The following is a 21,602-nucleotide window of genomic DNA, read 5'->3' on the forward strand; positions in this document are numbered from 1 at the left end:
GGCCTGCCCCCTGGGGCTTCCTAGGAAAGGAACCAGAGGGCCAGCCTGCCCACTGCCCTGATGGCATCGGGGACACCATGTCACTTGTGTGCTTTGGAAGAGGGGCTGCCTGCTCCGAGGAGGTCCTGCGGGCAGCCTTCACCCATGCACGTACGCCTTGCAGGTGGCAGGTCCCCCGTGCCCTTGCTGTGCCCCAATGCCTGGCCCTGTGGCCTCTGGCCCTCACGATTACCGAGCACCAGCATCCTCTCTCCCAGTGCAGGCTTGAAAGCTCAGAACCTCCAACTTTTGGGGCTCTGGGGGAGGTGGCTTCTTCAGGGTCACACAACTTGCTGAGATCATTGGTATAAGAGTCCGGGATTCTGGGTAGGGCTGTGTGCCTGCGTTTTCCCTGCCTTATGTCCTGGCATCATTACTGACAGAATGACAGACACATGCTTTGTGTTCTTGCAATGCCCAGCAGGCTGCCGTGAGGGGCTTGCAGCCCGGCTCACAGCTATGGGGCGTCCATCCCTCTGCCCCCCGGGTCTGTAGCCGTACCCGAGGGCCTGAGTCTCCCAGGGAGTTGACATAAAGTGTGGTTTCCCTTCGTTCACCTTGTAAAGCAGGGAATTCTGTCACCTGTAAAGCCTGGATGCTGCTAACGTCCCTCGGCGTCTGTGGAGGGTGCGGTTCTCCGTTTCGCCTGCTGCTGGCTTCCCCGTCCTTTCTGGAGGCCAGGTCCATGGCCAGGCTGAAGGTGTACGTCCTGTGGAGGAAGAAACGAGGGTGCTCTTGTCATGAAGGCATTGGGAAGTGACCTGCCCGCATCTGGTCACGCGTGTGTGTGGGAATGTTCACGACAAGATGGGCAGGTAAGGTCATTGTCGAGGACACAACACGATGGTGTGTTCAAGGAGCTCAGTGCTCAGCGCATAACAAACCCCGAGTAAATCTTGGTCGTCCGTCATCACTGTCGCCACCGGTTATGGGCTGAGCCGTGTCTCCTTGACATTTGGAGTCCTGACCCCCAGTACCTCAGAGCGTGACTTTATTGGAAACGGGGTCTTTAAAGAAGTAATTACGGTAAAATGTGGTCAGCAGTGTGGCCCGATTCTATATTATAAGAAGAGACCAGGAGGTACAGAGAAACACACGGATGCTGGCACAGAGGAAAGACCATGAAGAAGCACCAGGAACGTGGCCGTCTACACACCAAAGAGAGGGGCCTCTGGAGGAACCAGGCCTGCCGACACCCTGATCCTGGACTTGCAGCCTGTGACCCTGACAGAATAGATGCGGGTGTTTTCCGCCCCCGGGGTCTGTTGTGCGGTAAGGTGGTCCAGGCAACCCAGTACCATGTCCTCGTAGATTCACCTTCTGAAATAGCCAACGGTGGGAAGATAGGTGTGGCTGGGATATAAGAATGAATAAGCAGTGAAGAGACACATTAAGATCTAGGGAAACACGGAGGAAAGGGGTGGGACGCAGGGAAGAGATCACTACCTGTCCGACCAACCAAGAGAGATGCTGTGAGGTGGGCACGCCTCCAGGTGGCCTGGGAAGGACGGAGGGGAAAAGTCACAGCTAAATAGAGGGGTGTGAGCTCCTCAACATGAGAGGGGCCATGCAGGTGCCCCAAGTGAATGTCTGGAAGGAACAGGGAGAGCGGCCAGAGGAGGACAGAGAAGGGCATCTGCCTGCTCCACGAGCAAGAAACTGGCCAAGTTCCCAACGGGAAATTATCAAAGGAGAAATCATGTTTATAAATTCTATGTTGAAATAATCTACAGTCGGGGCACCTGGGTGGCTTAGTCAGTTGAGCCTCTGACTTGATTTCGGCTTGGGTCACGATCTCATGGTTTGTGAGCTCAAGCCCTGTGTCGGGCTCTGTGCTGACAGTGTGGAGTCTGCATGGGATTCTGTCTCTCTCTTTCTCTCTTTGCCCCTCCTGTGTGCATGCTCTCTCTCTCTCTCAAAATAAAAGTAACAAACTTAAAAAAATAAATATAAAAATAATCTATAGTCAACAACCAAATAATCCAACTAAAAATGGGCAGAAGACACAAAGAGACATGTCTCCAAAGAAGACGTTCAGGCGGCCAACAGACACATGAAAAGATGCTCATCATCACTCATCATCAGGCAAATGCAAATCAAAACCACAGTGGTTTTGACCTGTCAGACTGGCTAAAATTAACAACAAGAAACAGCAGGTGTTGGCAAGGATGTGGAGAAAGGGGAGCCCTCGTGCACCGTTGGTGGGAATGCAAACTGGTGCAGCCGCTCTGGAAAACAGTACGGAAGTTCTTCGGAAAGTTAAAAATAGAATTACCCATCGATCCAGTAATTGTGCTACTGGGTATTTACCCCCCAAACACAAAACACGAATTCAAAGGGATATGTGCACCCCTATGTTTATAGCAGCATTATCTACAGTAGCCAAATTACGGAGAGAGCCCAAGTGTCCACCAGCTGATGAATGGATAAAGAAGATGTGGTATATAGATACAATGGAGTATTACTCAGCCATCAAAAAGAATGAAATCTTGCCATTTGCAACAGTGTGGATGGAGCTGGAGGGTATTATGCTGAGTGAAATCAATCAGTCAGAGAAAGCCAAATACCGTATGACCTCACTCATGTGGAATTTGGGAAACGAAACAAATGAGCAAAGGGGGAAAAAAGAGAGAGAGAGAGAGACAAATCAAGAAACAGACTCAACTGCAGAGAGCAAACTGATGGTCACTAGAGGGGAGGTGGGTGGGGGATGGGTTACTAGACGATGGGGATCAAAGAATATACTTATGATGAAATTAATTAATTAATCTAATTTAAAAAATCTACAATCTGAGTGGAGAAGAGGAGCAGTAGCTAGAAAGGGAAACAAGAAAAAAGGGCTTGTGCTTGAGTTTGTTTTTAAGGATAGCGGTGTGTTTGTTTGCTGGAGGGAATGACGGGGGGAGAGTCTTAGGAAGGGCAGATGCTGGAGCGGAGCCCTCGGAGGGCGTGGGATGCCTGGGGGCCCGGGGTGTGGGGCGCCGTGGAACCCTGGGCAGGAATTCCAAAAGCCCGGTGTGGTCTGATGGGGGAGAAGGGCACGTGGGCCCAGGCTGCAGGTGGGCGGGTGGCCTGGTGGCCAGAGCTGGTGGCCTCTCTTCTGACTGTTCACCTGTCACTGTGGCCAAGAGTGAAGAATACGGTAGGTGACCTCTGGGTGAAACGAAAACGTCAGAAACGAATCATCCGGAGGGCGGACACCCTGGCCACAGCCGGTGTGGTCACGGAGGGAGAGAAGGGGAGGTGATGTGCTCATGGGGATGACCGATCAGGGCTCATCGTCCTCATTCCTGTGCTCCAAAGAGCATTGCTCTCCTCCTGCCCTTCCGACTGTAGTGTACTTCATTGTTCTTAACACCCCAAACCCTTAAATTCTAAGCCTTTAACAGTCAGTGTTAAAGACCGATCTGCTAGGTCTCTGATCAAGACTCCTCCTGGGGGCGCCTGGATGGCTCCGTCAGTTAAGCGTCAGACTTCGGCTCAGGTCATGATCTCACTGTTCGTGAGTTTGAGCCCCGCGTCGGGCTCTGTGCTGCCAGCTCGGAGCCTGCTTCGGATTCTGGGTCTCCCTCTCTCTCTGCCCCTCCCCTGCTTGTGCTCTCTCAAAAATAAACACACAAAAAAGACTCCTTCCGCTACTTGTATGCTTTCAAAGCTCCCCTCAGTGTAGAAATCAGAAATACATTCATTTCAAGTGCATTCTACCTGACATGATTTTCTGCTTCCGTTCAATTCTCATCTTTGTCGGGAATGGAGTTCTGTGTATGAGCTGAGGCCACATAAAATACCATTCATTTTATGCCTGTTTCTTCCTCTGCTTCTGATGTGTCAAGCAGGTTGTAAACTTCCTGACAGGCCAGGTTCCCCGCTCTGGTATCTGTTTTGTGCCACTGATCTGTTTTTCTCTTTCCCTCGATCCAGGACTATATCGTCGGTTTATAATAGGTTTTTAATATCCTAGAGTAACTATCTCTTCTCATTATTCTTATTTTTCAAAGTTTTCTCAGCTCTTCTCCTGTACATTCTTCCAGATAAACTTTTCAACCATTCGGTAGAGTTCCAGCAAATGATTCCGTTGGGATCGTTTCCTGCAATTTCATTAAACCTGGAAGTGAATCCGAGAGGAATCGATACATTCACGATTCTTCTTCCTCAGTCATGGACGTGGTGTGTTTGTACTTCCTCGGCCCGTGTGTGAACGTCTGTATTTCTCCCATACAGACGTCATGTCCCCGATTCGCCCGCGCTCACCGCTAGCCCCCACAAGTTCGTGCTGAGACCTGACCCGGGCCAGATTCTGGGGCTCCCCGGGATCATGCCCCCTGCACCCCAGGCTCTGGCCACCGGCCTCCCACAGACACCGCCTCGTGCCCTGGACCACTCGTGCCTGCGTGGCGTTTTGACTTGGCGAGTGCACTTCTCAAAATGTCTGCAAGTTGTACCTTCTATTTTCGGGTTGTTGCCCTGCCTTGTGCTGGAAACTCCCACTGGCGGGATCCAGGTCACATGGATTTCTTCTGCTCATGTATTGTCACAGTGTCGGTGGCCGGCTCCTGAGAGGTGCGGGCTCTCGTTGGCCATAAGTGGACCAAGAACACTGGAATCCACGTCCAGACCGCTGACATTCTCCCCTCCTCCCGTAGCAGAGGCCCCATTCGCAGTCTCCCACTGACAAAGGAAACGTCGTGGGTTTCCTCTTCCGGGGCGGGGGTGGGGGGGAGGGACTGGCACATCCTGCCAGTGTTCTACCTCACAGACAGCGGAGCCTCCTTATCTATAAATAACATCTGTGAAGTCTACAGTCGGAGAGAAAACCAAATTGTTTTTTGCCTGTCTGTCAGACGCAAGTTTTTGTTTCAGAGTAGCCTTCACACCCAGGGCAGAGCCCAACGTGGGACTTGAACTCACGACCCTGAGTTCAAGACTTGAGCTGAGGTCAAGAGTCAGACGCTTAACCGACTGAGCCACCCGGGCCCCCCAGCAAAGGAAATATAATCAAGATTACGACGAGAGGAGAAAGGAAATAACTGAACATTTAAGTAGTTCGGATTTTCTCTTGAACTTAAGAGAACTACTTAATGGCCAACTTACACCATGAAAATAGATGGGTGTAAATTCGCCGTGGCTTTTAAAAGGGGCGTAACTGCAGTCTGTGGGGTTGTGTGGACCACATCCTCATAGTAGATTCCTGGGGCAGCTATAACAAGGCGCCACAGACCAGGTGGCTGAAACCACAGACATTTACTGTCTCAGGGCTGGAGTTCAAGGTCCAAGATCCAGGTGTGGGCGGGGCTGGCTCTTCCTGAGGCCTTTGTCTTGGAGGTGTGGATGCTGTCCTCACCGTGTCCTCATACAGTCGTTCCTCTGCATGTGTCTGTGTCTTCATCCCCTCTTCTCACAGGGACACTGGTCAGATTGGGGAAGGACAACCTTAGGGACCTCATTCTACCCTAATCACCTCTGTGAAGATCCCGTCTCTATAGTCACGTTCTGGGGTGCTGGGGGCCAGGACTTCAACATAGAAATTTGGGGCAGACGATTCAGCCCATGACAGTGCCTTTATTACGTCTGAGATATTTGCCACCGACTCGCTCTGTGGCTTTGGAAATTACTGGACAGGTGTGGCTTTAGTTTTGAAAAGCTTCTCACCCTGCCCAGAGGACAAACTCTTCTCTGAGCTCTAACCTTCAAAACCTCTCTGCTGTTTGTTCTAGATTATGCTATATCCATTCTTTTATGTAGAGCATTGAAAACCACTCTGAACCAGGAAGACATTCCCTCATCGTATCATGCTTGTCCCCTCTGATCTCCTTCTTCAAGGCCGTGGACAGATTTTTGGGGGGCGATTTTGTTGCCCAGTGAATCCAAAGACGCCTGGGACCATTTTGAAAAGGCTGGCATTGTATTGGTGATGGGTGACTGATGTTTCAATCACCAAGCAATGAACACACCTAGATGTGCATAGGTAGAACATACCTATGCAACCTCATACCGAGAAGGGTGTCTCCTCTGGCAGGTAGGGGCTGCTCCCGGTGCACGTGCACATCTGTCCTCGGGCACTGTAAGGCCAGTGGTTGCACATGCCAAGTGGGAGTCCTGAAAGCTCCCAGAGGGGATGGGGGTGCTTCCAGAACATGGCCAGTCAGACACCCCATCGCTGAGCCTACTACGACTTATTTTTCTCTCTTTTTGTTTTGATTGTTCTTAGTATTTATTAATTCATAAGGGAAACGTGTCTTTAGGAAGAATAGTCCCAGAAATGTCAGGGGTAAAGTCCAGAGTGGTTACGTTGGCCACAGGTAGCTGGAGGATTAATTGTGAAGCAAAAAATGTAGGAGCCAAAAACTCATCTTCTACAGAGTCTTTGCCATGTAGTTCTAGAAATACCTCGGTTTGCCAACTTCCTGGTGGCAGTGAAGCTCTCACATCCTGAGCAGGGAGTGAAGGACCTGCCTCACCCTTCCTGGAACTGTGACGGTCCGTTAGGGTATAACCAGAATCTCCTGATTTCTTAAACAGTTCATTGGACTGGATGGTGGATGGAGTTGGTTCTCAAGGGAAACAAGTGCTTCCTTAATGGTGTGACATCATCCAGCCTCCCCACCTCCCTGGGCCGGAGTGTCCTCGACTCTCCAGGACAGGAGGCTCTATTGGATTATCTCTGCAGTCCCTTGTGGCACCAATGGCCCATGACTTTGTGGTAGCCCACAGGACTCATGGCCATGTCTGCCCTTGCACGGTGGTGTTTCTCGCAGACAACTGGTCTACCTCATCTTGGTTGGCCGTGACCATTCTGTGGAAGCTGTGTCCCTTTTGCATCAGGTGTGGGAAGGGATCTCACAGCATGCATGCTGGCTGCAACCTAGCCCTGGATTTGTCTGACTTCTCCCCCTTTATTGTCTCTTTGACCCCATGTCCTTATATTCTTTTCTTCAAATTTAAAATGGATGAATTTATATTTTGAATAAGTAATGCATATATATATATATATATATATATATATATATATGGTTCAAATACTTACAAATCATGGATGGTAGAGAGTGAAGTCCCTTCCCCAAGTCCTTTTCTCTTCCCCAGCCCCTTTCCCAACTCCCAGGGGACCACTGTGGGAAGTTTCTAGAGATTCTCTTTTCCGGGCAGTGTTTAGGCACAGGCATGCATATAAATCCATATTAAGCACATATATGTAAAGACAATGGTTTTTTACTTTACCCTTCCCCACAAATAGCTCTGTAATATACACTGCGTTCTGCAACCTATCTTGGATTTTCTCATATCAGCACGTAAAATACTTTCTTGTGACCCTTTTTAAAGACTGCAAGTATTGTGTTATACGGATATATCCTAATTTATTTCACTAATACATTGTTTCATGATTTAACGGTCTCTTTTAGGGGAAGTTTAGGTCGTGGTGGGAAGCATACACACACCTTTTCCTGGCTATCCAACCAAACACTAAGCTGGGTGCTGCTGTGCAGAGATTTTGCAGATGCTATTAAAGTCCCGGTCGGCAGACTTTAAATTAATGAAAAGGGAGATTATCCTGGGTGGGGGGGGAGGGGAACCTGACTTCTTTCATTGGAAGGTCTTTAAAAAAGGCTCAGGGCTTCCTTGAGCTCAGTGATTCCAAATAGCAGCTGTGCCTGCAACCATTCTCCCACCTGCCTGGGGGGCTTCCTCCCCAATTGTCAGAGGCAGACAAGCGCTTCCGTGAGTCATGGCTTCCAACGTTTGTGGTCCCCTCCCTCCTTTCTTGCCTGCCCATCCTTGCTTAGCTAGCCCCAACAGTCACACACGGCAATTCCTTAAATGTGTGTGTGTGTGGTGTGTAACACGGCCATACATTATATATAAATAATATGATGTAAATAGAAATTATTACATTATTAATAAATAATTTTTTGTATGTTAAATACAAAATGTTCTATATTTTATAAGTGCATTTCTATTGTATGTGTGGATATGTATATAAATTACTGCTTCTCTGGCTAAACCTTAACTGCTCCTCAACTTGGTATTAAGCGTGGGGTGCTGCTGTGACAAATACCTAAAATACGGGAGCAGCTCTGGGACTGAGCCGTGGGTGGAGGTGGGGAGAATTTTGAGACACACGCTAAAAAAATTACTTTGGACAGACTCTTCGTGGTCTTATGGATGCTGGTGAGAGTCACACGTTCCAGGAAACTGGAGGAAGGGGGATCCCTACCATGTAGTGGCAGCACGTTGAGTGAAGTTGGTTGCGTCGCTAAGAATATTTCCAAGCACCGGTTTCCTTTTGTTGCTCACAGTAACACATGTGAGGAAAGAGATTAATGGAGGGAAGTAAATGGGACAAAAGGAACCGGTACCTAATGACTCTGAGCAACCCCAGCCTCTCCAGACGAGGCTAAAAGTGATAAAATGAAGAGATTTCTCCAGCTGAACGCGAAGAAGCCACCAGGAGCCCCACGGCTTCTGGGAGATGCGTTCTGCCAACACCACGTGAGCTTGGGGGAGGACCCTGGGCTTCAGGTAAATCCCCAGCCCCGGCCGAAACCTGAATGTGGCCTCGAGAGACCCCGAGCTAAGCCGTGCCCGGATGCCTGCTGCAGGAAAAGTATGAGGTAGTAAATGTGTGTTGCTTTAGCTGGGGAGTTCACGGTCATCTGCTATAGAGCAGTAGAAAACTGGTAATGGACCTTCGGACTTGACAATTGACAACGCTGAGCCGAAGGCTAGGTAAAGCCAAGCTCGGGCTCTCTGATATAATCTGTCAGGTCCATAATATGGAAGTTTTTACAGTCGTTTTGGGATTACGATCTCAGAAGCCACATAGAGCAATTCATGCTTTCTGAGCATTATTTGCAGAAAACCATGGATCGGCCAAGATATTTACTGTATACCTGCAGGGATAATGTCACCAGCATGGAGAAGGCAATTTTCTTTCCAGTGATGGAATGGTCTACAAGCACACGGCAACCACTGTTTTCCGAGGGACGTTCTTGGATGCTAATCAGAGAGAAGACGTTTGGGCTGCCGCTAGAGGCAGCACTCACCTGTGCTTGACCCAAGTGTCAGACTCATTGGCTTGTTCCGTGTAGTTCTCGGGCAGGAAGCCCCGGCAGCCGGTCCGCTGGGAGGTCCCAATCACCCAGCCCTTGCTGGTTTCCTCCTGCTGGGTGGGGTCCACGAAGATGTAGTCGCCCGGACTTAGTGTCAGCTCGTCTTCGTTCTGGGGTTTGTACTGAAATAGGGCCCTGAGGGTCTGGAAAAGACGCGAGCGTTTTCATGTCTCAAGCATGGACTTGGGCTGGGAAAGATGGCAGCGCGAGAGGGATGACATCTGCCCTTTGCCCCCAGGCTCCCCGGTTGTGCTCTACGACTCTGGGGCCTGTCCAGGCTTGTGTCGGGTGACAGATAGTAGCCGATGACAGACTATGGCACAGAATTCTTTGGATAGGTTTGGAAATGAATTCTGGTATTTACCTATCATCTATCTATCATCTGTCTATGTATCTATCTATGTATCTATGTATCTATCCATCCATCCGTCCATCCATCCATTTATCTTATCTATCTAATCTTTCTACCTATTTATTCGTATCTATTATCTATCTATCTATCCACATCTATCAATTATCTATTCATCTATCTATCCACCTATATCTATCATCTCTTATTACTACTTATTTCTAATATGAAAGATCTTAGAGCAGAATTAGACATTCACATCCACCTCCCTTGGCATAAGGTTATTTATAGCCTTTCAGACAACACGGAACACGGTGGATTCGTCCATGCTACTTCCACGGGTCTGAAAGGAGCACTGCATGCTTTCCATTTAAACCATCCATCTTGGGGGAGGAAGTCTTGCGTGAGGTTTCATTGAAATCGTCATTTAAGCAAATTAATAAGCAACACCATGTACTCATAAATTTTTGCAATAGTCCACTTTTTATTGCCAGAAATGGTACTGGTGTTTTTTTTCAAACTTTTTTGTGTCTGCCATTCATACATAAAAGAATACTAGTTCTAAATTTGCGCAAAAATAGGAATGAGTTAAAAAAAAATAGTAGAAGGACTTCCTTTCCCTGAAATACCTCCAGAGGAGGAGGGCTCCTGGGGGTAAGTGCTCTATCTACCGGTGGGCCGCCATCGGCTCTCCTGGGGAGTGTCCAGTCCAACCGCCTGGCCAGGGCCACTCCGGCCGAGGCTCCCGGCCTGGGTTCGCTCACCTGGTAGTGCACGAAGCGCATGTCTCGGGAGTACAGCACGGCGGTCCACTGGCAGCTGTGGCCTGGCTGGATGGCTCTGGCCAGCTGCTCCAGCGTCCTCTGGTGGTGGGGGTAGAACTTGTGGGCCAGGGTCAGGTGCAGCTGCTTGGCGCAGGGCTTCACGGTGCAGTCTGCGAAACCAGGTCAACACGAGGATGGTGGGCGCTTTTACCCCCACCGTGGGCGCTGCGCGTGTGGGGTGGCTATGCATCCACGACGGCTACGTGCCCAGGGCTCGTAAGCGAAGCCTGTCTGCCTGGTGCCTCCTGCCACTGCCCCCTCCTTCCCCCCAGATTGTGCCATTTCACAGAGTTCAGCTTAAAAAATTTTGTAATGTCTATTCACTTTTGAGAGAGAGAGAGAGAGAAAGAGAGATAGAGCAAGCGAGCATGATCAGGGGAGGGGCAGAGAGAGAGGCAGACACAGAATCCAAAGCAGGCTCCAGGCTCCGATCTGTGAGCACAGAGACCGATGCGGGGCTGGAACCCATGAACCGTGAGATCATGACCTGAGCTGAAGTCAGACGTTCAACCGACTGAGCCCCCCAGACACCCCCCAGAGTTCAGCTTATAGAGGACATAGCTGGGTACTGCAAATCCTATAAGGAGGAGGAAGAAGGAGGGGTGGAGATATGGGTCCGGGTGTTTGGAGCCTATCAGTTTGCAAGCCAGTGGCCCGAACCTCTGATTAAAGGGGATGTAGTCACAGCTTCTCCGTTCATTTTCCGGGGCGCACACACTACCCAGCTGCCTGGACTTGTAGCCTTGAGCTCTGGGCCGATGGTTTTGGTTCTGCTGCAGAGTCTCGGGAAGAAAATGCCACAGGGAACCCAACTGTGTCAAACATGACGGCATCTCTCACATTTCGCTCACTTTGGCGAAGCAGGGAGCCCTCGGAGTGGTCGGTCCCTGGTGTCTTTGGGAGGCCTCCGCCCTGGTGGATCCTGCCCTCCTGGTCCTCATTCCAGGGCCCTGAGGTCAGCCAGGATCTGACGGCCTCTGGGCCACAAAGTAGTTTGTGTTTGGGGGAGGCGGTGACCGACGGGAACGCGGACTTTGGCGTCACGTAGGCCTGGCTTTAGAGCCACCCTCCTCTCCTGGTGGGGCGACCTTGGGAAGAGCTTGCATTTGCACAGGGGCGGCTTGAGGACAGTGAGGGCCACCTGCTGGGGCGGCGCTGAAACCTGTCTCTTGATTCACATCTCCGGGAGTCTTTTCATAACTACTGGTTACCGGACACCTCTCCCCCGGGCAACACATACCAACAGACAGGCCCTGTTCTCCCCTGGAACGTGGCCCGGATGTTGCACTTGCTTCCTGGGCCCAGACCTGGTGGCCCAGTGATGTCTCCCATCCGCTACACGAGACTTCAGCGGCAAACAAGAAACCGCCGAGGTGAGAGGCATAAATTGAGAGCATGTGTGGGTGGCGGGGAAATTCTTTTCTTGGGTGCTTCGGCAGTGGGGGGAGGACCACCTGGCCACGTGAGTCAGTGTGGCCCGGGAAAGATCCACGCCGGTTGTCATCCGTGAACCACACGTGGCTTCTGCGTGGGCCCTTGTCTTGTCCGCTCTCCCCAGCCCTTGCCTCCGGGGGCGTGTCTCTAGGGACAGACACAGATGCCCTGATGGGGACACAATGAAGCTGGCCGGCCCCTCCCAGCCCTTTGGGGTCAGGCCAGGGCACAGGCGTGGAGGGCAGGGCGAGAGCCGTGGGGTCGGAGCCTCCCTGGCGGATCCCAGGGCCGGTCAGCCTGAACCCGGGTGGGGCCGAGCAAGACCGAGCTGGACTGAGGTTCTTACTCCGACCCCCGCTTAGGGGACCCTGTTGCTTTCCGGGGGCTGTAGTCACAAATGGCCACAAACTGGGGAGCTTAAAACCACACAAAGGTGCTCTCTCGCAGTCTGGAGGCCAGAAGTCTGCAGGCGTCCGCAGGGCTGCGCCCCCTCTGAAGGCTCTGGGGAGGCCCCTCCCTGCTGCGCCCAGCTCCTGGGGCTCCGGGTGGTCCCTGGCGTGTGGCCGCATCCTTGCGTCCCTGCGTCCTCCCCATGGCCTCCACCCCTGTGTCTCTGTGTTCTCTCGTCTCTCATAGGACCACCAGTCGCTGAATTTAGACCCCACCCTCCAGTCTGGCTCCCAGTCTGGCTTCATTTTAACTAATTGTGTCTGCAGAGCCCCTGTTTCCAAATAAAGCCTGTTTCTAAGGTTCAGGGTGGACAGGAATTTTAGGGGACACGCGCCAATGGCCTTGGACAGGAATGTTCCCCTTCGCCGGCTTCAGTCTCTTCATTTTTAAAATGGGGCCAGTGAGACCCAACTAGGGGATGCGGTGCGTAAGGGAGGTGCCCTGTCTGCCTTGAGGCGAGGGGCTGACGGGGCAGGGCAGGACGAGACCACCTTGTCCTTTTGGCCGCAAGGAGACCAAAGAGCCGTCACCCGACTCTTGTTTCTATAAAGGACGCCAATCCACAAAGCCACGGGGTAAGCTGCTAATCGTCCAGCGAATAGGACCCCGGAGCCCAGAGGCCAGCCCCCAAGTGGAAATCCGGGATTCAGTGACCTCCTGGCGTGGCCAGATCAGAAGGGGCCTCGACACCTGCGGAGGGGTAGGGCGGCGTCTCTCCACCAGGGTGCCGGGAGTCACCACAACACTGCACTTCTTCTGTGTGCCAGGACCGAGGGGGAAACTCCACAGAAACCGGCTGCGTTGTTTGAAGGGCCAGAGTCCTCGCCGATTTGCAGAGAAAGAGCGACTTCTGGGGCTGATGTGACTTGATGAAGGCCCAGCGCTAACCAGAGACGAGGGAGAGACGCTCGTCTTCTGAGGTCAAGTCCAGAGTCCCTCCCGTGAACCCCAGCCGGATCCTGTCTCCAGACCAGCGCAGGGGTTGGGGAAAAAGGGAGGCTCAAAGATTCTCAAAGTGAATCTCGACGATCCTTCCCCGAGAGGCCATGGAGAAAGGACTATGGTCTTCCCTAAAACATCAACAGAAACCAACTAGGACTTGTGTTTTACACACAGCACTGACCCCGGGAGGGCATCTGCCCAAGGCGGGCATGGGGCTGGGGAGCCTCGGACGTCCCCGTGTGGGAACCAGCCTGTAATCCACCGTCATCACGTGACCACTGAAGGTCTCCTCCTGGGACAGTTTTCCAGGCAGCTGGAGCGCACCCAGTGTTCTGAAAACCCGTATCGATGCAGACAAAGGTATTCCCACTTGGAGAAAAGGTGGCCTCTGCTCTCAGAGTCTGCTTTCCTTCTGAAGGACCTCCTGGCTCATTAGATTTAGCTCCGGCTAAGCTGTTCAGCCCCAGAGCAAGGCCACGTTGGAGGCGCTGGCTGAAAAGGGAGAGGTGGCGATGGAAACGTCCTGGGCCAGGGCGCCTGCGTCCCCTGAGCCCAGCCCAGCCGGCGGCAGCAAGGAGCAGCCCGCAGCCCGCAGCCCGCTCCCCCCGCGGCTGGCCCACGGCGCCTGAGGAGCAGAGCACGGCCCCGGACACAGAGCAGTCCGTCCCCGTCAACCGCGCCCTTCGTGTGCAACCTACCTGCCAAGACAGCCACTTCCATGGCGAACGTCGTGGCGAATTCCCGGATGACATCGGCAGGGCTGTCGCTCACGAAGAAGCCCAGGTAGCTGATGGAAGAATGGAGAGCCAGAGGGACGACCAAGGGGAAGGAACCCCGGACCCTGTCCCCGGCTCTCTTTAGAGCCTCGTACAGACACTCCACTTTGTGGTCCTCGCACTAGGGGAGAAGAGACAAGGATGTGCTTTCTCGCCTCCGGTCAGAAGGGCAGCTATTAGCTTAGTTGATTCGGATCAGGCAGCCCCTCGAGCCTATTTGTGGCCACAGTGCTGGAACGTGATTCTCTCGCCCCCGCGTCTGGGGCTATGGATTTGTTCTGCACCCCGCCTCGGTTTCTTAGAGATTCCAGGTAAGATTCCTTTTGGAATGGAATGTCCTCTAAGGGTCCAGGTTGGAAACGCCTGTCACCCTGACTTACCTCTCGTCCCTCTGTGTCATGTTGACTCAACCCACAGCTGTGCTCAGCTGTTTGGACTTCTGGAGGCTTCTCCTAGACTCGGAGGCAGCCACGGTGCATGCACGGCTCCGGGCCCCCTGCTCAGCCCGAGTGCCAGGCTGCGGGCACCTGCCGGACCCTCACCGCCCTTCCCCACTCCTGGTTCCTGGGCTCAGCGCTGCCCAAGCGCCTCCTGGGCTTGAAGACCTTCCTCCATGTGGAAGACTCACGTGGCCGCGTGGGACCGCGGTGAGACCACAGTGAGACCACGATGAGACGCAGACCCTCCCCCACCCCCCCCAAGCAGGAAGTTAGCCCAGCCCTGTGCTTCCCGGCACTGGCTCCCCCCGAATTTCCCACAGCACCTTTCATTCTTGTACGAATCAGCTGCATTGTAGTTTTAAGATGCATTTTCACGTCCCCCCCTGACCAGCGGCTCGCTAAACTCGTCCCTGTGTGTTGCGTCTTTGTGGCCCTCGCGGGTCCTGAAAGCGCCTGACGCACGGACGGTATAACCCTAAATAAATGACTGTCTGTCCACAGCGTGTCTCTCGGTCTCAGGTCAGTAGTCTGGGGGCACCGGGTCGTGTATGAACAGAGCCACAATGGACACCCGCCCGTGGAGGCTGGACGTTTTCCTTTCACAGCGTCAAAGGCAGAGACTGCATTTCCCTGTCACTCTTTTGCCGGAACGGCTGCTCAGCCAGCCAGGCAGGGTGGGACGGGGCTGGGGGTTGGTGGGGCGGCTAATGCAGGAGAAGGGAGGGGTGTGTGTGTGTGTGTGTGTGTGTGTGTGTGTGTGTGTGTGTCTGGACATGGACGTGGGAAGAGGACCTAAAGGCCCAGGTGGCCCCCTCGCTGGAGTGATGAAGCATAGCCCATTCGAGGGTTATTTTCATCACAGGCTCTGGCTGCTTCCTTTCCCTGACGAGCTCCTAAGGACAAGCTGGAAAACAGCTTGACCGTCACAAACGCCGTTGCCGGCAAAGTAGGGTGACCCACGCGCCCCAGTGTGCCCGGGACTTTTCTGGTTTTAGCACTGAAGGTTCCGTGCCTTGGGAGCCCCTCCCCTCAGCCCCTGGCAAACCGGGGTGACCGTCAAAGGCTCCCGGGGAATCTGCTGGAAACATTCCCGGCGGAGGCTCGCAGCCCCCTTCCCGTGCGCGCCGTGGAGCCCGGCACGGAGCGCTCCTCGGGCCCTGGCGGGACCCCTGAAATGAGTGGGCCCCTTAGAGCTTGCCGATGGCAGAGGCGGCCGGCCAGGGCGTGTCCTCTCCAGGTTTGTCTGGTGTGGAGCCACACAGGAAATGGCTGTCGGCCCCTCCCTCTCTCTCATGCCCGCCTGCTTCTCTCCTGAGCGGCCCAGGTCCTTCTCCCCTTTCCAGGACCCCCGTGAAGCTACGTGTTGGGCCATATTCTAAATCAGGGCCGGTCCCCACAGAAGCAGGGATCGGTTCCACACTTGCAAGGGCCAGCAGCGACCGTTCTTTAGTTCATCCGTCACACATTTCCGCAACACCCGCTCTGAGGCACCGTGCTGGTCTCGGGGCACACAGGTGAGTGAGGCGTCCACGTTGTGGCAATTCTGCCTCGTGGGGGCTGCAGGGCTGCACCGGACGCATGGTCACGCCACATGGACGGTGCCACGAGAGATACACGCCAAAAGATGACGGGAGCACAAAGGGCAGCAGCCCCTTCTGCCCGGGGAGCTGGGCAAGACTTAACAGAGGGAGGGGATAAGTGAGTGGGGTTTTGCGGAATGCGTAGGAGTTGACCGGATGAGGCTGAGGAGGAAAGTAAAGGGTGTCCCACACGACGAGGACGGCTGATACTACAGTCGTGGGAAGTAGATCACGTGGCTGCCCTCAGTTGTATCCAACTTTGCTTAGTTATCTCAGGGAAATGGCTTCAGCGGCCTGGTAATGAGCATTAAAGGCCTGTTGGGGCCGACTCACCGTGAAGAAGTCACAGAGCGTTATGTGCGGGAAGATCTCATGAGCTCGGTTCTTCGTGCACTGACGCTTGCTCTCTCTCCAGAACTCTTGAAGTTGTTCCAACAGGGACCCCGTGGGGCAGAGGAACAGGGCATACTCCTGGGGGATGGGATCGTCCAGAGAAGGGTCGTTGCGATGACAACGTAGCCTGTAACAGAGAACAGCGCTGTCACCTGAAGCCAGGACGAAAGGACCCTTCCCCACGGAGGGCAGCAAGTCGGAGGAACAGGCCGTGCCGAGCGCGTCCAGCACCCACGCTGCACCCCCAGCCCCTCTCGGGCGGGACTCAGCGGGCCCAGGCCGCGGAGCAGCTCAGGGGCCGCCCGAGTCTCGGACCCGCGTTAGTCTGACTCCCAGGCCAAAGACCGAGAAAATGAGAGAAGGCGACGGGAGACCTCAGCACCTCTTCAAGCGATCTTTGGGATCCAGCCACCCCCTTAGTGTTGAGAACAATTTGCAGAAAAACTTCACATTTTAATTGTAGCAGGCTTCAAGTTGAGTGTAAAAGTTAAAACTACAGAAAAAAAATAGATGAAATTTAGGTGGCTATTACATATTTTCTTTGCATTCAGAAGCTTATTTTAAGGACAAGGAGACATGACCTACAACCCCAAATTCAAGTTCATTCTCACTAACAACAAAAACAAGAATGGGGACAACCCCAAGGTGCTATTTTGCTCATCTGTCAAACTAACAAAATGCCTTTGAAAGGATAAAGGTTACGCCCAGTGCTGTCAAAGGAGCAGCGAATTTGTGCAGATTTGTGTGTACATGAGCAAATTGCCAGGACGCACCAAGAGCCTTAAAATACCCATTTCATCCGACGATTCTACAATTGCATTAACATTTCTACTTCCAGAAATTTCTCCAAAGCAGGAAGCAGACGGTATACATAAAACTGCACGCAGATTTTATTGTACGGTTACTGGTCCCGGTTAGGAAACATGAGATAAAGGACGAGGAGTGCATTTACCAGGTATTCATCAGGATCCACAGTTTTGACGACTTTCTAATGACTCAGAGACGTGCCCGGGATGTGAAAGCAAGTTTAGCGGGCAGTGTGCCGCCCCTCGAGGAAACACTATTACGCACAAATATAGTCTGCTTAAGAGTAAAAACAAATGCCAACAGGGGGCGCTCTGATCCTTTATCCTGACCCCCTTCCCCCTGCACACACGTGTCCTCTATTGTGACTTTGCTTTTTCCTTCTAGAAACCCAAGTAACAAATCCATAGATAACACTCGTGTGTGTTTCACGTAAATCACAAGCTGCTGCTTAAATTATTCTGCAGTTTACGTTTTCTCCGTCGACCCCGTTTTTGTGCTTTATCCACACTGGCACGGAGGCATCTGGTTAAGTGTGTCCGAGTGACCCTTCTAAGGGCTGTGGGTGCCCGTCACGCTCACGGGTGATATTTCACTCATCCGTTCCACTGCTGGACACTTAAATTGGTTTCTTTTTGAAAAATGTCATGGCGCTGTAATCAAGGTCTTGGCCCGTGTTTTTTAAGGCCCTTTGTGTGTTTCCACGGCATGTACTTGGACGTGGAACCGGGCGGTCGGCTGCGATTGCCACGGGGACCGTGAGAGACCGCGCGTGGACGCTCGAAGCTGCCCTCTGTTTTTAACGGCATCTGAATTTGCGCTTCCCTGATTCGCTAAGGTCGGCCCACTCCTGGTTGAGCCTAGGGGACCCCACTGCCTCCCCGGGCCTCGGTGGGACTCGTGGTCTGGCTGGCCTGTTGTAACTAGGAGGAACGAACCGTGGCCCTTGAAACCGTGGGTTTCATCTGAAATTCAAATTTGGCGACTGACTTTAGAGGTAGCCTCACCCAGAGGCTTCTGGGTGTTTCCCTTTGCCTGGTAGATGGGTTTCATGTTGTGCCCTTGGCCTAGAGGTTCTGGGGGAAGAAGGAGGTTCCCGCTGAGGACACAGTGGCCCCTCAGAGGCCCACTGTCCGTATTTGCCATCCTGCTCCGGGGCGGGCACCGCAGCTGGGTGAGACCCGGTTTTTAGTGTTTGATTTTCGCTGTGGTTTTCCACAGCAGCGCGTGAGGGGACTTCCCGCCTCAGGACAGAACGATGGCATCATGGCACATTCAGGCGGGACTGGGGGTTAAGAGGACCTGTGATCCCAGAGCAGAAAGCGGAGGCCCGCGACAGTGGGCGGCCTGCACAGTCGCGTAGCCGGTTTGTGGCAGAACCTCCTGGCACCCTGAGCTCCACACCCCGCCCCCCACCACCCGTCCCCCGTAAGGTGCAACGTGCCGATGCCTTAGGCGCCATTCGGGGCCACCAGTAAATTCTCTCCCCATCAGAGGGAGCCTGAGAGAGTGGTGGCCTGTATTTTATGTCGGAAGAAATAGCTCTTCCCTATTTTCTCAACAAATCGCGTGGGTTTCTTCCTTCTTTGACAGTCACATGTGGATAAACTCAGATTTTTAAGTGAAGAAAGGCTTGTTCAAAGTTCACTCTCTCTACTTGTTTTCCTTTTTTTTAATGTGTATTTTTGAGAGAGAGACAGAGAGAGTACACACGCGAGCGAGTGAGTGGGCAGAGGGGGGCAGAGAGAGGGGGCCAGAGGATCCAAAGCGGGTTCTACACTGACAGCAGAACTCGACAAGGGCTCCGGACTCACGAACCGTGAGATCACGACCTGAGCCGCAGTTGGACGCTTCATCTACTGAGCCACCCAGGTGCCCCTGTTTTCCATTTGAAATGCGGGCTCTTTATTCCTTTCCCCGGGTGCTGGGTGGGCAGGGTGCCTGCCCAGGGTGTATGGGGCCCTCCCACGCCCACCCTGGGGAGCTCTCGAGGCCCGAGCAGTTCAAGCCAAACACCCTGCACACCCGTGGGGGCAGCCGCACTCACCAGTCTGACGCCTCTTCCGCTGTCTTCCTTCCAGTGGCCGCCAGCGCCTTCAGCCTACAGGAGAGCAGACCGGGAGGAGCATTCGGACCTTGCCTTCCCTTCTTTGGGGGTGGGGGGCACGGGAGAGGCAGGGCTGGCACTGTGGCACATGGGGCCCGGGCTGGGGGCTCCACGAGGGCCTGCACTGCTTAGACTTTGAAGCCGGATGCCCTGACCAGGCCTCCGTGCCGCCTCACCATGATTTCTGAAAACGCGGACCTGCTCACACCCCCCTGCTCGTTTCCCTTCGGGGGCTCCCACCTCCAGAAAACCTTCCCCGAGCCCCCCCCCCCCCCCCGCCTGCCCACATAGGGCCACCCTGCCTCGTCTATGAGCTTGTGTCTGTTTGCCTCCTCTACTGGCCTGCAGGGTCCCTGAGGCCCAGCCCTGTCCCACTCATCATTATAACCCAGGACGTACAGACACTGGGGTAACTGAACGGGGCCAACTTGGACAGGATGGAAGGAGGCTAAGGTAACTCACTCAGGAATCCAGCCTGGAGACAGCTGGAGTTGGTCAGCGGACCAACGTGACGCTGCTCAGAGCTGCTCTTTGGTGAATACCGACAAGGATGACATTGTTTAAATCACAAGGCATTCTGAGCATGAGTCCAGCTTCGAGAGCGTCATAAAGGGTGAGCTTTAGAGGTGCCAAGAATAGGGCCCCGCCCCTCCACCGCCTGTGTTCTCTGGCTTCGGTATCCCTGGCTGCACCCGGGGTAAGGTGCCCGGCATGGGGCCTGGCACACGGTTCCGCTGCCCATTTCAAAGGCCCCCGGTTTATTATCAACATAAGACGACCAAGTTCTGGTTTGGATTAGAAAAGAAAAGGGTGAAGTTTGGGGCGCCTGGCTGGCTCCGTTGGTTAAGCGTCCGATTTCGGCTCAGGTCATGATCTTGCAGTCTGTGGGTTCAAGCCCTGCGTCGGGCTCCGTGCTGGCAGCTCGGGGCCTGGAGCCTGCTTCATATTCTGTCTCTCTCACTCTCTCACTCTCTCTCTCTCTCTCTCTCTCTCTCTGCCCCTCCCCTGCTCATGCTCTGTCTCTCAAAAATAAGTAAACATTAAAAAAAAATTTTAAAAGAAGAAAAAGAAAAGGGTGAAACTTCAAAGTGATGGCAGCTAGTTTGCTCAGGGCTTTGTTATAACGTTTCAGGAAACCTTGGTCCCCAGTCCAAGGAGTGAATAAGTCTGAAAAGTCAGTATCCCATGTCCCAACCATAGCTCATGGCTTCTGGGGACTTTGTCTCTCTCTGACAGGGTGGGTCCTACGATGAACATTTTCTGTACGGGGACCTCCTCCTTGGGTAAGCAGGATCGATCAACACTGTTCCGGTAGTTTCTTAACCACCTCTTTTCACCAGCAGACATCGAAGAGATCTTGCCTACGGGTGACTGGTTCCCCTGCACCACTTAGAAATATTTCCTAGTTGGTGGTGCCCTCCACCGCTCCCTTCGGCCTGGAGTCTGAAATGCCTCCCAGGGTCGTCTCGGTCCCTGAACCACAAAGAGGCTGCCCAAGCCCCTCTAAACCCTGAGAAATGGGGGTGCCCCCCGTAACACGCGGCTTCCGACTTTCACAACTTTTAGGGTCCCTCCACCAGCCAGCCAGCACAGTTTGACCAAAGGGCAAAGAGCATGTCATTTATAAAAAGCAGAGAAGGGCCGTATTTTGAGAGCGTATCTCGCTCGGCAAAGCGCACCCCTCGGGCAGGAAGTAAGTGCTCTGAGCTGCCTGCAGTTCTGTGGCGGGGGCAGAAGCGTCAGTGGGCCGGGAACGCACGTCCAGCGGCCAGCAGGACAGTACTCACGCGGTGTGTACCGGGAAGCCCATTCCCAGGAGGGGCTCCAGCAGCAGGGACGGGCCGCGGACCTTGAGCTTGTTGGAGACCTTGGCGTAGAGCTGAGTCTCCCCGGCTGCCATCTCTTCCTGCCTGTGGACAGAAATGAATAGATAAAGCCAGAGAGAGAGAGACACACGCAGGCAAGGCTGAGGGTGTGAAGAAAAACCTCAAGCCCGTTTTGATCTCTCTGACAAAAGCTAATATCCTGTTTGCATGAGATGTTGGTTTTCAGAATGCTCTCTGCAGGGTGCTGGGGCGTCATGTCCACCGGCCCTGTTTCCACATGGGGTTCACGTTCCGGAGGTCCAGCCAAGGCCCCGCGCGGGATCAGCCCCTGCCTGACTCAGTTCCCCACTGGGGCCACCAGCCATGGGCCCGGGGCGACCCTGAGCCCCCTTGCCTGCAAACGAGACGTTAAGCAACACGCCATCTACTGTCCCTGCGGGCTCTGACATTTTTGGTTCTTTTAATTATTCACTGACTCTGTTTTTGATTTTAGAATCTTCTGAAGTTTAATGTGGGTGCAGAGAAGTTGACAAA

At 53.4% G+C, this 21,602-nt stretch overlaps 1 protein-coding gene across 5 annotated transcripts in view; it reads right to left on the bottom strand.

The window, feature by feature from the left end:
- The window catches only part of UBASH3A (ubiquitin associated and SH3 domain containing A), a 40,076-nt gene extending 18,833 nt beyond the window's left edge, over window positions 1-21,243 (bottom strand). For 2 of the 5 annotated variants that reach the window (XM_053903037.1, XM_053903036.1), the window contains exons 1-7: window positions 21,030-21,243; window positions 19,183-19,236; window positions 16,272-16,458; window positions 13,841-14,039; window positions 10,257-10,426; window positions 9,078-9,286; window positions 622-748 (exon numbers count right to left, since the gene is read on the bottom strand). In XM_053903037.1, the coding sequence (XP_053759012.1) occupies window positions 622-748; window positions 9,078-9,286; window positions 10,257-10,426; window positions 13,841-14,039; window positions 16,272-16,458; window positions 19,183-19,236; window positions 21,030-21,142 (1,059 nt within the window). In that variant the 5' untranslated portion in view covers window positions 21,143-21,243. The remainder of the gene's footprint in view (window positions 1-621; window positions 749-9,077; window positions 9,287-10,256; window positions 10,427-13,840; window positions 14,040-16,271; window positions 16,459-19,182; window positions 19,237-21,029) is intronic. The other 3 variants (XM_053903040.1, XM_053903039.1, XM_053903038.1) reach the window with 2 other exon arrangements.
- Between the last annotated feature and the right edge of the window lie 359 nt (window positions 21,244-21,602).

This window comes from Panthera pardus, unplaced genomic scaffold (genome assembly GCF_024362965.1).
Source record: "Panthera pardus isolate Hobbes unplaced genomic scaffold, ASM2436296v1 HiC_scaffold_16, whole genome shotgun sequence".
In the NCBI taxonomy this organism is placed as follows: Eukaryota; Metazoa; Chordata; class Mammalia; order Carnivora; family Felidae; genus Panthera; species Panthera pardus.